Raw genomic sequence first — 16,274 nt, 5'->3', positions numbered from 1 at the left:
CCAGCATTGTTCTGATCGCGGTTTAACGACAGACACAGAGTTTAAAACAGAATCCAGAGCTACAGATGCTGCTGCACCAATACAGCACCTCCAGGGTGAGTGTGTGTGTAAGAGCATCTAGAGGGTTAATGTCCAGGATGTTTGTGCTAATTTAGGGACATTTACTGACAATCTCCATTCTTCGGATGAATTCTGAGCTGGATATTCTGCACACCCAGGTGATGCCGTTGGCTCCTATTGAATGAGCTGACCAATGAGGAAGAGAAGAGCACACACGAACACAGTGTAGTGGAAATGCTTAAATATTTGATGAGGAAAATAAATCACTTTATCAACTTACAGTATGGGAGTTGATGTTTAACACAATGTAAAATATAAAGTGCATAATGGGAGTTAACTAGTAGTAAAGTAGAATGTTACCAACAATATTGAATAAAATGTAACGCATTAGAACTTGTTCAGTACAATACAAACAATTTAAGATGCAAATACATTTAGGGATCAGCCACATGGTTAGAAAGTTACGTTTGCATGTGTGTGGTTGATAAGTGTGTTCAGCCAGCGACGTTGAAGATCTTGTAGCTGAGGGCAGAAGGGAGGGAGAAGAAGAGCAGGCCCAGGAACAGAAGTCCCAGGACGGCCCCCAGCAGCAGAGCACAGTGCAGCTTGTACTGCCTCCAGACTAGGATACACACTACACGCACCGGGCTCAGCATCCACGACAGACTGGTGTTGGGACGACTACAGGGAGAGATGGAGATGTTTTACACACACAATGCCCTCAGAGTCGTCTAGATACTCATGCAACCTCTGCCACACACATGAAGAACACAGCAACATTTATTATTAGACGCTGTAAACGTATAGAAACCTAACATTTCACAAAATTGTTTTTCAATTCATTCAATTTATTTAAAGTCCTTGTTAAAACAGACAAATTAAGATTGCACACTTTTCAACAGAAATATATAAATACACTTTATCATACAAACAGACGAGAGTTAGTGCAAACATTAAAATATATTTTTTTGTTGGTTTGTATTTTGTGAACACGGGATCACTAAGATGACTGCAACAGAAATGATGTCAAAACTGCAGGCTGACGTTTATTGGGATGAGTTTTGTCCTTGAGGCAGACCTGAGCTAGCTGCAAAGTCAAAAGTGGCAATTGTAAACATTTCTGGAAAGAATTTCACTTGTTGGTCTTAATTTAAGGCTAGGGTTATCAATTAGGGTTATCTGTGTGGTTAAAGCTACGGTTAATTTTAAAATCAGATTTTATGACTTAGTGGCTGTGCCAGCTAGTGACCACTCTGCAGAGCTGCCTCCAGAACAAGATTCATGATGAAAAATGCTAACCTGCCTCATAACTACAGGTAGGTCAAGCAAGGGAAACCATGAGGGAACTGCCCACTGCAAACTAAGTCATCTCAAATCAAATTGTATTCATCACCTACACAGTTTACAGCAGGTATAAAAGGTGCAGTGCAATGCTTGCGTGCTATCTCCCTCAACATTGCAGAACAATGTCAATAGTAATCAAAAGTCAATCAAAAACAAGTAATTAGAGGAAGGTAGTATGCATAGTAATTAAACTGATAAAAAAACTGATAGGGCAAGCCAAGTAATCTGATAGGCCGATTGGGTAGAGGTCAAGAGGCCAATCCCCACCTTCCTATTCTTGTACATCTCATGTGCTATAAGATGCACATAACCACTTAGGCATCTCTACATTGTAAAACAAAATGGTCTAGATCCGGACATAAATAAAAGGTTTAGTAACTGACTGTAAAGCTACAATAGAAAGTCATGCCTTGTCAGATGACCATGTAAACTGAATCACTCTGAGATGTTAGAATACAGTTGCATGCATATTTGTCTCTAAACCTACTGTGCATTTGCTGGATAACAGTAACAATTTATAAGAGCATTCCAGGTCACTGAAGGAAGGGCTGAAGAAACAAGCATTGTTCCATAAAATGTTGGTGTTTGAGGACACAAATGAAACCAAACGATAGCATGCTTAGCTCGGTAATTGATAAATATTCAAAAGTTATTATTGTATTCTTTGTTCCTCTTTAAGTCTTGTTAAACTAGGTCCTAAGAAAATAGACATCTGTTGTTCAATCTCTTCATCATTATTTAAGATGTGTACAAAGGCTGCAAGAGGAACTATAACTGTTGGAAACAATCCATTTGTTGTCCAGTTCAAGTGATCACACCAACCAACCAAATGATTCCCATTTAAAACAGCCGTATAATAGAAGTAATGGAAAATATTACAACATCACTTGAGAAATGTATGTCCATGCAAGACCAACAGTACCGATCAACTGACCACTAACCATGTCCTTCCAAATCATTTAAGTCACAAATAAATAGATAAATAACTAAACAATGTCTCAAATGTTACATCAGGGTATGCCACATCATTGATGATCAGATCAGGGGCAAGGAGTTTGATTGGTTAGTCAGTGATCAAATCACAGCAGTGATGAGGCACACTGTGCTACTGTAGAGTAGAAGATATATGGACGTTCTTAGTTTTTAGTAGTTAAAGCGATAGATAAAAAGTCCAAGGGATAGATAGAAGGACTTTGAGTAGAATGTGTGTTTAGCAGCACTGCCCAGGTTAGATGGGTGGTGGGGCAGGGGCAAGGCTGGGATGTTGAGGGAGGGTGGCTGCAATCATCTTGTCTCCGCATGTATCCACACATTCATCCCCCTCAGGCCCCCAGCAGCTTCTTGACAAGGTAGCCAGGCATGCTGTAGAGGAAGAGCCCCAGCATCATGAGCAGCAGCAGGGCCACAATCATCTTGATGATGAGCCACTTGTAGCGGTTACACACCAGGTAGCGGATGGCCTTCAGGGGGCTCAGGAACCACAGGAAGGTGGTGTCTGGCCGACTGGGGGGGGGGTAGAAGATATAGGGAGGGGAGTGGAGAAGGACATGGGGTTGAGGTGTGAGTAGGTTAAAGGGAAGATAGTGGGTGGGGTGAGGAAACGGTGATAAGGGGGCCAGAGGTGGAGGATGAAAAGAGAAAAGAGGAGGGCCAGTGTTAGTGAGCCATATATGATGTTTGACTATTTCCAATGGATCACATTTCTCCGTACACTACTACGAAAACAACCCTGTTTATGAAATACAGTGCCTTGCGAAAGTATTCGGCCCCCTTGAACTTTGTGACCTTTTGCCACATTTCAGGCTTCAAACATAAAGATATAAAACTGTATTTTTTTGTGAAGAATCAACAACAAGTGGGACACAATCATGAAGTGGAACGACATTTATTGGATATTTCAAACTTTTTTAACAAATCAAAAACTGAAAAATTGGGCGTGCAAAATTATTCGGCCCCCTTAAGTTAATACTTTGTAGCGCCACCTTTTGCTGCGATTACAGCTGTAAGTCGCTTGGGGTATGTCTCTATCAGTTTTGCACATCGAGAGACTGAAATTTTTTCCCATTCCTCCTTGCAAAACAGCTCGAGCTCAGTGAGGTTGGATGGAGAGCATTTGTGAACTGCAGTTTTCAGTTCTTTCCACAGATTCTCGATTGGATTCAGGTCTGGACTTTGACTTGGTCATTCTAACACCTGGATATGTTTATTTTTGAACCATTCCATTGTAGATGTTGCTTTATGTTTTGGATCATTGTCTTGTTGGAAGACAAATCTCCGTCCCAGTCTCAGGTCTTTTGCAGACTCCATCAGGTTTTCTTCCAGAATGGTCCTGTATTTGGCTCCATCCATCTTCCCATCAATTTTAACCATCTTCCCTGTCCCTGCTGAAGAAAAGCAGGCCCAAACCATGATGCTGCCACCACCATGTTTGACAGTGGGTATGGTGTGTTCAGGGTGATGAGCTGTGTTGCTTTACGCCAAACATAACGTTTTGCATTGTTGCAAAATAGTTCAATTTTGGTTTCATCTGACCAGAGCACCTTCTTCCACATGTTTGGTTTGTCTCCCAGGTGGCTTGTGGCAATCTTTAAACGACACTTTTTATGGATATCTTTAAGAAATGGCTTTCTTCTTGCCACTCTTCCATATAGGCCAGATTTGTGCAATATATGACTGATTGTTGTCCTATGGAAAGAGTCTCCCACCTCAGCTGTAGATCTCTGCAGTTCATCCAGAGTGATCATGGGCCTCTTGGCTGCATCTCTGATCAGTCTTCTCCTTGTATGAGCTGAAAGTTTAGAGGGACGGCCAGGTCTTGGTAGATTTGCAGTGGTCTGATACTGCTTCCATTTCAATATTATCGCTTGCACAGTGCTCCTTGGGATGTTTAAAGCTTGGGAAATCTTTTTGTATCCAAATCCGGCTTTAAACTTCTTCACAACAGTATCTTGGACCTGCCTGGTGTGTTCCTTGTTCTTCATGATGCTCTCTGTGCTTTTAACGGACCTCTGAGACTATCACAGTGCAGGTGCATTTATACGGAGACTTGATTACACACAGGTGGATTGTATTTTCATCATTAGTCATTTAGGTCAACATTGGATCATTCAGAGATCCTCACTGAACTTCTGGAGAGAGTTTGCTGCACTGAAAGTAAAGGGGCTGAATAATTTTGCACGCCCAATTTTTCAGTTTTTGATTTGTTAAAAAAGTTTGAAATATCCAATAAATGTCGTTCCACTTCATGATTGTGTCCCACTTGTTGTAGATTCTTCACATACAAATACAGTTTTATATCTTTATGTTTAAAGCCTGAAATGTGGCAAAAGGTCGCAAAGTTCAAAGGGGGCCGAATACTTTCGCAAGGCACTGTAACTACATTATTTGTATTAACCAAAAGACCATTGCACAGTCAGCTAAGCACAGATATATTCCTCAGACAATGAAGACGTAAAATGGGATGATGATTGTTTGACATTTTTCAGACACTCATATAGTGACTTACAGGAACAATTAGGTTTAAGTGACTTGCTCAAGGGCACATCGATCAATTATTCACCTATTTGGCTCAGGGATTTGAACCAGTGACCTTACGGTTACTGGCACAATGCTCTTAACCGATAGGCTACCTGCTGCCCGTATATTGACAGCCCTTATTGTTGATTTGTAGTTAATGTTGTTAACAACTTGAATAAATGTATTTTATGTTTTTTCTTAAATTCAGATTTCAGGGAGAATTTCACTGTAAATTTACAGCATTATCCTGGCACCAGAGTTGCAGCTTAATACTGTAATTTTGCTGTACAGCATCGATGCAGTTATATATTTCACAGTACTATTGTCCTTACTGTAAAACATTACAGCCTCCAATTTACAGCAGGGATGCTGTATGCTGCAACATGTTTTACAGTAAGGAAAATTACCATCTGTAGATTGTGTGATTTGATTGGTCGACACACCATCTGTAGATTGTGTGATTTGATTGGTCAACACACCATCTGTAGATTGTGTGATTTGATTGGTCGACACACCATCAGTGTGATTTGATTGTACAATGAGTGTTTGGAGACCTAGGTCTACATCATCGGAGATTCAATTGGCACATGAGCATTCACACTAAGTTGCCATCTGAGAAACAGAAACGGCCAAAAGTCGTTGTTTGTATTTCATTAACATTTATTGAAAAAGTATGGATTTCAACAAATAAATGAACTTAACTACAGAAGAAAAACATAGGTACCAGGTAGGCGTTTCATTATTAGTTTTTTTTTTAAGTATTGATCTTGAATCGATGTAGTCGGGGTTAGATATTCCACAAAGCCTGATCTCTGCTCCACTCTGTTGGTGAATTTCACCATGGAGTGGTGTAGACTGCTAGCAGCTCAGCTGCTAGTATAATTCTGTACATTTATAGGGCAAAGTTTTGCGCTGCATATCATATACGACTCCAGTGTAATGACGGTGTAATGCACAATGGCAGACTCATGATTGACACAAGACAGTGACAGGTTGAGAGACAAGAGACATCACAGGAAAGGAGACTAAGACAGGGAGAAGCAGGAAACAAAGAAAAGAGGACTAGGTACCAGACACAATCTTTGTCTATCTGAGAAAATACAAAGATTGAGAGACAGACCTGAGATGTGGAAAATAGGACCTGAAAAGAAAGAGGACAAGAGATGAAAGAGGTGGAGGGATAGAAGAAAGGGGTGATAGAAAAGGAAGGTGGTAGAAAGGGGAGAAGAAGATGTGATAACATCCATTGAGTGACAGATACCGCAGGAGATGGGAGGAAAGGGATAGACAGATATGGGATCAGTGAAAAGGAGGAACAGAGGAGAGAACTGGAGAGGACCAGAGAGAGGACCAGAGAGAGGACCAGAGAGAGGACCAGAGAGAGGGCCAGAGAGAGGGCCAGAGAGAGGACCAGAGAGAGGGACAGAGAGAGGGACAGAGAGAGGACCAGCGAGTGGACCAGAGAGAGGACCAGAGAGAGGACCAGAGAGAGGACCAGAGAGAGGGACAGAGAGAGGACCAGCGAGTGGACCAGAGATAGGACCAGAGAGTGGACCAGAGATAGGACCAGAGAGAGGACCAGACAGAAAAAAGGAGAGGACCAGAGAGAGGACCAGACAGAAAAAAGGAGAGGACCAGAGAGAGGACCAGAGAGAGGACCAGAGAGAGGACCAGAGAGAGGACCAGAGAGAGGGCCAGAGAGAGGGCCAGAGAGAGGACCAGAGAGAGGGACAGAGAGAGGACCAGCGAGTGGACCAGAGATAGGATCAGAGAGTGGACCAGAGATAGGACCAGAGAGAGGGACAGAGAGAGGACCAGCGAGTGGACCAGAGATAGGACCAGAGAGTGGACCAGAGATAGGACCAGAGAGAGGACCAGACAGAAAAAAGGAGAGGACCAGAGAGAGGACCAGACAGAAAAAAGGAGAGGACCAGAGAGAGGACCAGAGAGAGGACCAGAGAGAGGACCAGAGAGAGGGCCAGAGAGAGGGCCAGAGAGAGGACCAGAGAGAGGGACAGAGAGAGGACCAGCGAGTGGACCAGAGATAGGATCAGAGAGAGGACCAGACAGAAAAAAGGAGAGGACCAGAGAGAGGACCAGACAGAAAAAAGGAGAGGACCAGAGAGAGGACCAGAGAGAGGACCAGAGAGAGGACCAGAGAGAGGACCAGAGAGAGGGCCAGAGAGAGGGCCAGAGAGAGGACCAGAGAGAGGGACAGAGAGAGGACCAGCGAGTGGACCAGAGATAGGATCAGAGAGTGGACCAGAGATAGGACCAGAGAGAGGACCAGACAGAAAAAAGGAGAGGACCAGAGAGAGGACCAGACAGAAAAAAGGAGAGGACCAGAGAGAGGACCAGAGAGAGGGCCAGACAGAAAAAAGGAGAGGACCAGAGAGAGGACCAGAGAGAGGACCAGACAGAAAAAAGGAGAGGACCAGAGAGAGGACCAGACAGAAAAAAGGAGAGGACCAGAGAGAGGGCCAGAGAGAGGACCAGAGAGAGGGCCAGAGAGAGGGCCAGAGAGAGGACCAGAGAGAGGACCAGAGAGAGGGACAGAGAGAGGACCAGCGAGTGGACCAGAGATAGGACCAGAGAGTGGACCAGAGATAGGACCAGAGAGAGGACCAGACAGAAAAAAGGAGAGGACCAGAGCGAGGACCAGACAGAAAACAGGAGAGGACCAGAGAGAGAACCAGACAGAAAAAAGGAGAGGACCAGAGAGAGAACCAGAGAGAGGACCAGACAGAAAACAGGAGAGGACCAGAGAGAGAACCAGACAGAAAAAAGGAGAGGGCCAGAGAGAGGGTAAATGACAAGAGAAAGTGACAGAAAAGAAGGAGCAGGAGAGGAAACGGTAGGATAGGAGAAGAGAGAGGGGGCTACCAGTGGCCCTGGTAGGTCTCAACCCCCTCAGGCCCCCAGCATCTTCTTGACCAGGTATCCAGGGAAGGAGTAGAGGAATAGACCCAACAGGAGTAGCAGCAGCAGCAGGCCCAGGGCCTTGAGGATCAGCCAGCGGTAGTTGTGCCAGATGAAGTAGCGGATGGACTTCAGGGGGTTCACAAACCACATGAGACTGGTGTCTGGACGACTTCAGAAGGAGGGGAGGAGGAGGAAGGGAGGGGATGTAGATGGAAGGAAAGATAACGCAGGTTGGAGGGGAGAGAGGGAGGCAACATAGAGACAGTAAGAAGGGAAACGTGAAGAGATGACAGGAAGAGAACAGTGTGATGCCGTGAAAGTTTGTTCACATTGCAATGAGGTGCAGGTGTCAAAATAGACTGTATTTCTTATTATTATTTCAAGTCATTGTGTGCATCACATAACCTCTGAATAAGCCAGTGTGGCTCAGTTGGTAGAGCACAGTGCTTGTAATGCCAGTGTTGTGATTTCGATTCCCATGGAGGACGAAGTATGAAAGGTGTACAGTATGCACTCCAGTCGCTCTAGAAAAAAAGTGTCAACTAAAATGTAAACCATTATCAGCTTCTGATGGATGCAGAATAGAGGTTTAGAAATAAATGACCGGGAGAAATCAGTTGGTTTTAACACTTGCACAGTGTTATTTTTGCATGGTGTGAATAGAACCCCTGAAGGAAGTGGAGAATTATAGGAAAGTTGACCATGTCTTACTTATTTTCTGTTTCCCACCTTTGCTTTTAACATAGTTATTTGTGATTGTGTACGTTTTGTCTGAATGTGTATGTGGGTATAGTCTTAGTGTGAGTGTGTGTGTATACTGTAAATATAAAGATCTTACTTTGGTTTCTCCAGAGGGTCAGGCTCATTGCGTCCAAGACCAACAGGACTTTTCTCCGCCTCCTCTGCCGACATGAGATGAAGCTCCGCCTCCACTTTACCCTGAGAGGAAGACACAATCATTCCAATGATCCAATGTGTGTGTGTGGGTCTCTCACTCACTCACTCACTCACTCACTCACTCACTCACTCACCGTGAGTTCCATCTCGTCGTTCTCATCGCGGGCCACGAATGGCCACCAGCCCTTGACTCTCTTCTGTTTGAAGATGGAGATGCAGGGCAGCTCTGCCTGGTTCTGGACCATGTTTATAGAACACTGCTTGGCTGTCTTCGCCCCGCGGGGAAACCTGTTCAGGTCCAGCTCTATCGCACCTGTCAGGAGAGACAATACATGACATTAGAGGATAACTGAGGAGATGACAGAGCTTGAGGGATGATATAAAGGAACTGTATATGGCCGAGTGAATGGAGAACATTTGAGAAAAATGAAAACATTTTTTGAAAGAAGAATGAGTAGAGTTCTAGAGAGCTCCAGCAGTGTAGGCCTACAGTACCTAGAAAGTCATCAGCGGAGAAGTGGTCAGCATCCCAGACCTGCAGGGTGAGGCGTGCAGGGATCTTGTACTCGGTCTCGTCCCAGGAAAACATGGACTCCTTTTTGGAGATGACGATCTTCTCCTCAGCCATCAGGTAATCGAAGGGGTACACGAAGCGCCAGTTAAAATTCCCCTCGCCCGTCAGAGAGTGGTAGTGGACGTCTGTGTCCTGCTTGTCCTCCTGTTGACCCTTCAGCCAGCTGGGTTAAAGGTCAAAGGTCACAGGGGGTCAGAGGTTAGGGGTGAAGGTCATGTTGACCTGATGATGTAGTAAATTAAGTGTAATGACTGTGTTATTATTGGGTTATTTTTGCATATGAACAAGCTTCACTTATCATGCTCTGTGTGAAGGTTGTCTGTGGAGGTTAGGCAGACGCAGTGAAGATCAGATCACCATTTTACATCAGTTAATGTGATTTGAGATTGCTATTCATAGTATGACTCAGTATGTGTTGTATGCATTACAGGTCTGTTCCATTGAATACACAAATAGGATGTTAGTATTTGAAAAGCAAAACACATATGGTGGGACCCTCCAATAAGAAACCAGCCAGTAATGACAAATGTATGAGATTATTCATTAAATCAAATTGAAACATGGCTGTGAAATAGTGGTCATAGTGTTTGCACCTTGGTGAATTCTATAAAAAGTACTACCACTGTAAAACAACTGAATAAGAATAGAGTTCACACTGTGTATTTAAATACAAATTGCCTGATTTGGTGTTGGACGGTCACATATTACAAATGCCATGCACACACAAAGCTTTACAAAAAGAGTCAAATACATTTTTATGACAGTGCTTTCCTTCATTGGAGGGAAGATGCAGATACGAGATTAACATTAACAGAAGTGTCTTACAATGCAAATCTAGTCTCAATGCAGGCTCAGCACAGTGTGGGGTGGCAGACTGAGTTTATCCCCTGCAGTAGTGCCAAGTGGCCAGTAGTTGTTGAGGAGGGATCAATTCCATTTAAATTCAGAAAAGAAAACAAAATCCCAATTTCATTAATTGAAAATGTATCTTTGAAAATTGATGTCAGTTTTAAAATCTTCAACTGGAATTTCAACACATTTTCTGTTGGACTGAATTGAAAACCTGAAGGTGGGCACATTTGAGAAGCAGGAGGGGAGAGGCCTCGGCCAAAAACGTTTCTACGACTTTGAATGTCCATTAGTATTGATATATTCTCAACAGCATCATTAATAAGTGCCAGCAAATGACAATACAATTGCACAAACAATATGGAATCCCTTCCATTTCTCATGCAAGCCTTTTTTGCTAATGCTGCCATGCATGAGGCTTCCTGGAATCCCGAGTAGTTTTAACCCCCGCCAAGACAATCTACAACTGTTGTAGGAATGCAGTACCATACCAGTTAAACTAATGACAGTAAGGATGATTAGCAATTGGCAAGTCAAAATGGAATACTGTTATTGAGTTATCCTAGCTTATATCCAATTTAATGTGCATGAGAACTGACTCTTTTATCTTCTAAGTGTGTCATTCACAGAACTTATTGCAAACAGTTTTCAATCCATTAACCTGGTTAATTCAACAATGATTAGTGGATGAGCTTGCTCTCGTGTCATTTGTTGACACGTTGACCTCTTTGCTGTTTAAGTGGTATGGTCCTGATTGGCTTCCTCTGTCTGTAGGCGTGAAGGCATTGTGGTTTACTGCGTGCTGATAGGAGGGCTAAGGGAGGGGCGGGTAAGGAAGGGGGAGGGGTTTGTACGAGCCATGCGATTTAAACGTGTGTTTTACCCCCTGACGTAAATGTCAGACATCTTTTCTCCTGTCATGAAAGCATCGTCCTCTAGAACTACGTCATCAGTGTTCCAAATAATAACACGCAGCTCAAAGCTGGACAACAGCACAGCATCAACACACAGGAGAGAGAGAGAGAGGACGACAAACAAGAGACACAAACAAACACGCAACACACAGAAAACGTGGAAACAAACAAAACAAAACAAAACAAAAAAACAATGATTAACGCCCAAAAAAACGCGGGAGCACACCACTTTGTCACACCCACTGGGCTATCAGGGCATTACGCCGCAGCCCTCTGTGGTACCTACCCCCTGACAAATATGTCACTGGACTTTTCCCCAGTGAAGTAATCATCGTCCTCCAGTATTACTTCGTCTGTATTCCATATAATCACCCTGAGCTCATATCTGGTGAAGGGGGAGGAAGGAACACACACAGTTGGACTGTTGTTGTCTAGTGCTTAATTGGCCCTGGTAGGTGGCTGTACACTCCTATGGTGAGACATGTACCAGGCCAGGTCTAGTGCTAGATAACCAACCTACTCTAATGAGATACAACACTTACCACAGAATACCACTAGATAACCAACCTACTCTAATGAGATACAACACTTACCACAGAAAACCACTAGATAACCAACCTGCTCTAATGAGATACAACACTTACCACAGAAAACCACTAGATAACCAACCTACTCTAATGAAATACAACACCTCCCAAAGAAAACCACTAGATAACCAACCTACTCTAATGAGATACAACACCTACCACAGAAAACCACTAGATAACCAACCTACTCTAATGAGATACAACACTTACCACAGAATACCACTAGATTTATCAACCTACTCTAATGAGATACAACACCTACCACAGAAAACCACTAGATAACCAACCTACTCTAATGAGATACAACACCTACCACAGAAAACCACTAGATTTATCAACATACTCTAATGAGATACAACACCTACCACAGAAAACCACTAGATAACCAACCTACTCTAATGAGATACAACACCTACCACAGAAAACCACTAGATAACCAACCTACTCTAATGAGATACAACACTTACCACAGAAAACCACTAGATAACCAACCTACTCTAATGAGATACAACACCTACCACAGAAAACCACTGGATAACCAACCTACTCTAATGAGATACAACACTTACCACAGAAAACCACTAGATAACCAACCTACTCTAATGAGATACAACACTTACCACAGAAAACCACTAGATAACCAACCTACTCTAATGAGATACAACACTTACCACAGAAAACCACTAGATAACCAACCTACTCTAATGAGATACAACACTTACCACAGAAAACCACTAGATAACCAACCTACTCTAATGAGATACAACACTTACCACAGAAAACCACTAGATAACCAACCTACTCTAATGAGATACAACACTTACCACAGAAAACCACTAGATAACCAACCTACTCTAATGAGATACAACACTTACCACAGAAAACCACTAGATAACCAACCTACTCTAATGAGATACAACACTTACCACAGAAAACGTGGAAGGGATATAAGTAGGAAAACTACGTCCTTCTGCTTTGAGACTCATATATACAGCACTTCATATAGGATCATAAATAAGAAGCAAAACGTCAATCAAACCTTTAGGAAATGTTTATGTTGTGCCTTGATCTATCTGGTAATGTGTAACATATACTGTACCTCAGAGATAGCTGGTGGGAGGAGCTATAGGATGATGGGCTCGCTGTAATTGTTGGAATGGTGTTAATGGAAAGGAGTCAAACGTGGTTTCTATTTGTTTGATGTGTTTGATACCGTTCCATTTATGCCCTTCCAGCCATTACAATGAGCCCGTCCTCCTATAGCTCCTCCCACCAGACTCCAATGCTGTACCTACACTAAAAAGGTGCTATCTAGAACCTAAAAGGGTTATTCGGCTGTCCCCATAGGAGAACCTTTTGAGAACCCTTTTTCTAAGAGTACACTGACTGAACTCTGACACTTCCGCCGGCCCCAGACATGACATACTTCTTTGGTTTACGTGGTGATATGTCGATGGCGGGTCCAGGTGCTGGCATGTCCATGGGGAACATGTCTACCCACATCTCAATCCTCCCCTGTGAGGTTAAACAGAGGTCATAACAGGTTATAACAGCTCATAACAGCTTCATTATCCAATATTATTAATTATTTGACCGTCATAAGGCACTATATTATCAATTAACTCAAAAGTGATCAAAATGAATTAAACTCTTAGTTCCAGATGAACACTTATAATAACATTATACTAATAATAAGTAGGAATGTGTGTGTGTGACCTGCTCAATGCCAGGGTGGTCAGGGTTGAGTAGGGGTCTTGTCTCCACGTGTTCTGGGATGAGTTTACAGCCCACCCTGGGGATCTCCTCCCAGTGCTTCAGCACCGTCAGGGCCAGGTGCTCGTCTGTCTGCTTCTTCAGACCTGTACACACGCACACGCGCGCACACACAGACGCACAGTAAATGTCAGGTCTCTAAATGTAGGCAAAGCTTAATAAATGTATTTTCAACAGCACAAATGTATCACACTTTAAGTCAAAAACATACCATTTTCATCCTCGATCTCTGTGGCACCCATGAAGACGCGGTTGGCGACCTTGACCCTGCCCCCGGGACCATAGTGGGGGCCGTCCAGCTTGCCCTCCTTACACAGCTTGGCCAGGATCTGGCTTGGCTTCATCGGGTCACGCCACACATTGTAACCATGTCTACCAGGAACAAACAACAACACCAGACTGTTGTCGATATTTACTTTATTTTCTAGTTTCTTAACATTTTTGGGGGAAACAGACAGACAAAGGAACAAACTAACTAACAGATAGACAGACAGAGGTACAGAGGTATAAACTTAACAGACAGACAGACAGACAGGCAGACAGACAGACAGACAGACAGACAGACAGACAGGCAGGCAGGCAGGCAGGCAGGCAGACAGACAGGCAGACAGACAGGCAGACAGACAGGCAGACAGGCAGACAGGCAGGCAGACAGACAGACAGACAGACAGACAGACAGGCAGGCAGGCAGGCAGGCAGGCAGGCAGGCAGGCAGGCAGACAGACAGACAGACAGACAGACAGACAGACAGACAGAATGACATGGACAGACAGGAACTCACACAGAGTAGCTGTTAGCGATGCCACAGGTAGCTCTGTGTTTACTGTAGAAGCGGTTCTCCAGGTCGATCTTGGTCTCCCCGATGAGGTCATCAGTGCCCACCAGATCCCAGTCATACACTGACACGGTCAACATGGACTCCATGGGGAACGTAGCCTCCATGTCAAATGCCCTGAGAGAGGAGGTGGAGGGAGTGGAGGGACGGAAGGAGGGGGAGGAAGGGAGGGAGGAATAGGAGTGGGAGGGAATAGACAAGAAAGGGAGAGATGGAAAGAGTAGGGATGACATTTGAAATAAGAAGTGGTTAGCTTTTTATAGATTGTGCTGCCGCTGCATCTATGCCAGTTACAAGAGTACAGTAATGCTTCAATACACTTGACTGCAATGTTCTATATGAGTTGGCTTGTTAAATCAGCACCAATGTGCAATGAATGTATCCATCCACACTCACTTGCCAAAGACAGGGTTGAGCTGTTTGGAGATATAGTTCTCTTTATCCTTCAGCTCTGACTTGCCCAGTTTGATGACAACATAGGGGTCCGCTTTCCCATTCACATCAGCAGGGTGGAGGTCTGTGGCCTGGAATACAGTGTTGGTTGGTCGTATGGTTTAGGTTTTTACTTACAATCTATTGAACCATTATTTTACCAAGTGAGTTGAATGAGAATACATGATTAGGTCGCTGAAGTTAAGAGCAACAACCCTGGAAAGATTTGGTTTATGGTTAGAGGTTAGAGGTTAGGGGTGTCACTCACCCTGACCACGAAGACGCGCACGAGCACGTTGATAGGGTCATTGTGTGGAATGCTCTGGAACATGCCCATGTTTGGGTCAAAGCCCACCTCCCGGGTGATCTCCTCAGACAGAGGCAACTTGTACATGCACATGGAGCCCTTGAATCTGCCCACGATCCTGTCGTCATCCAGGGCTGCTTCATCGTCGTCCCCTGCCTTCCCTCTGTACAGGTTGAAGGTGTGGAGCCAGTCCTCAAAGTTATCATACTCTGCCTCCAGCTCCTTGTTGTACACCTGGACAATACACACACACACACACACACACACACACACACACACACACACACACACACACACACGGAATGGTATCAGACACACTCTGAACAACAAGGTGTGTGTGTGTGTGTGTGTCCAGTGGAATCTCTAGTCCTACTGACCAGCAGCTCGTCCACTTTGGGTTTGCTGGAGTGTTTCTCTGTCTCCTCTCCTGCATGGTGGCTCTTCTTCTTCTCCTTGTTCCTGCTCTTGTCTCGGCTCTTCTCCTTCCCCTTGGAGCCTTTTACAGGGAGGTCATCAGGTTTGATATCTGATTGTGGGGTGAGTGGAAGGAGTGGAGGAGAGGGAGTGGAGGGGGGCAGGGGGGTGAATGGGGAATTGATGGAGGAGGAGGAGGAGGAGGAGGTGGAGGTGGGGAGGGAGGGGTGAAGAGGGACAAATGGATGGACACGACACAACACCCCAGATGTCAATCAACATGAAAGTTGACATTTGACCCCTCTGGCCATCCATTGCCAGGACTACTGAAATCCATTACATCATGAGTGATTAAAATGGAAAATACAAGTAACAACCAAACACTTGAGTAAATACATACAAAGTACAAAGTATTTGGAAATGAATTAAGCAATTAGCATCCCATCATGCCTACGGTCATGTATAAAATGCTGGGCAGGCCATTATTTTGGCCATTATTTTTGCTTCCATGGCTATGCCCCCATATGCCCCCCGATCCACAGGGCACTGAATGGTTAGCGTGAAAACATATGCCATGGCCGTCTGAGTCACCAGATCTGAATCCAATTGAACACTTCTGGGAGATTCTGGAGTGGCGCCTTAGACAGCGTTTCCCACCACCATCAACAAAACACCAATTATGGAATTTCTCTTGGAAGAATGGTGTCGCATCCCTCCAATAGAGTTTCAGACAGAATCTATGCCAAGGTGCATTGAAGCTGTTCTGGTGGATTGTGGTGGCCCAACACCCTATTAAGACACATTATTTTGGTGCTTCCTTTATTTTGGCAGTTACCTGTATTTGTAATCA

The 16,274-nt window shown here is 44.2% G+C and overlaps 1 protein-coding gene across 4 annotated transcripts in view; it reads right to left on the bottom strand.

The window, feature by feature from the left end:
* Positions 1-286: 286 nt before the first annotated feature.
* Positions 287-16,274, bottom strand: part of LOC135557782 (otoferlin-like) — a 124,796-nt gene continuing 108,808 nt past the window's right edge. For 3 of the 4 annotated variants that reach the window (XM_064991382.1, XM_064991383.1, XM_064991384.1), the window contains 12 exons: positions 15,388-15,536; positions 14,972-15,244; positions 14,668-14,795; positions 14,218-14,388; positions 13,648-13,808; positions 13,380-13,522; positions 13,090-13,178; positions 11,363-11,461; positions 9,235-9,476; positions 8,874-9,052; positions 8,681-8,781; positions 894-2,907 (listed from right to left, as the gene is read on the bottom strand). In XM_064991382.1, the coding sequence (XP_064847454.1) occupies positions 2,727-2,907; positions 8,681-8,781; positions 8,874-9,052; positions 9,235-9,476; positions 11,363-11,461; positions 13,090-13,178; positions 13,380-13,522; positions 13,648-13,808; positions 14,218-14,388; positions 14,668-14,795; positions 14,972-15,244; positions 15,388-15,536 (1,916 nt within the window). In that variant the 3' untranslated portion in view covers positions 894-2,726. Of the gene's footprint in view, positions 742-893; positions 2,908-8,680; positions 8,782-8,873; positions 9,053-9,234; positions 9,477-11,362; positions 11,462-13,089; positions 13,179-13,379; positions 13,523-13,647; positions 13,809-14,217; positions 14,389-14,667; positions 14,796-14,971; positions 15,245-15,387; positions 15,537-16,274 lie in introns of those variants that run through there. The other variant, XM_064991381.1, reaches the window with a different exon arrangement.

The sequence above is a fragment of the Oncorhynchus masou genome, chromosome 16 (genome assembly GCF_036934945.1).
Source record: "Oncorhynchus masou masou isolate Uvic2021 chromosome 16, UVic_Omas_1.1, whole genome shotgun sequence".
Lineage (NCBI taxonomy): Eukaryota > Metazoa > Chordata > Actinopteri > Salmoniformes > Salmonidae > Oncorhynchus > Oncorhynchus masou.
Note: the sequence above shows the minus strand (reverse complement) of the source record. Positions and strands in the feature narration are given on the sequence as shown.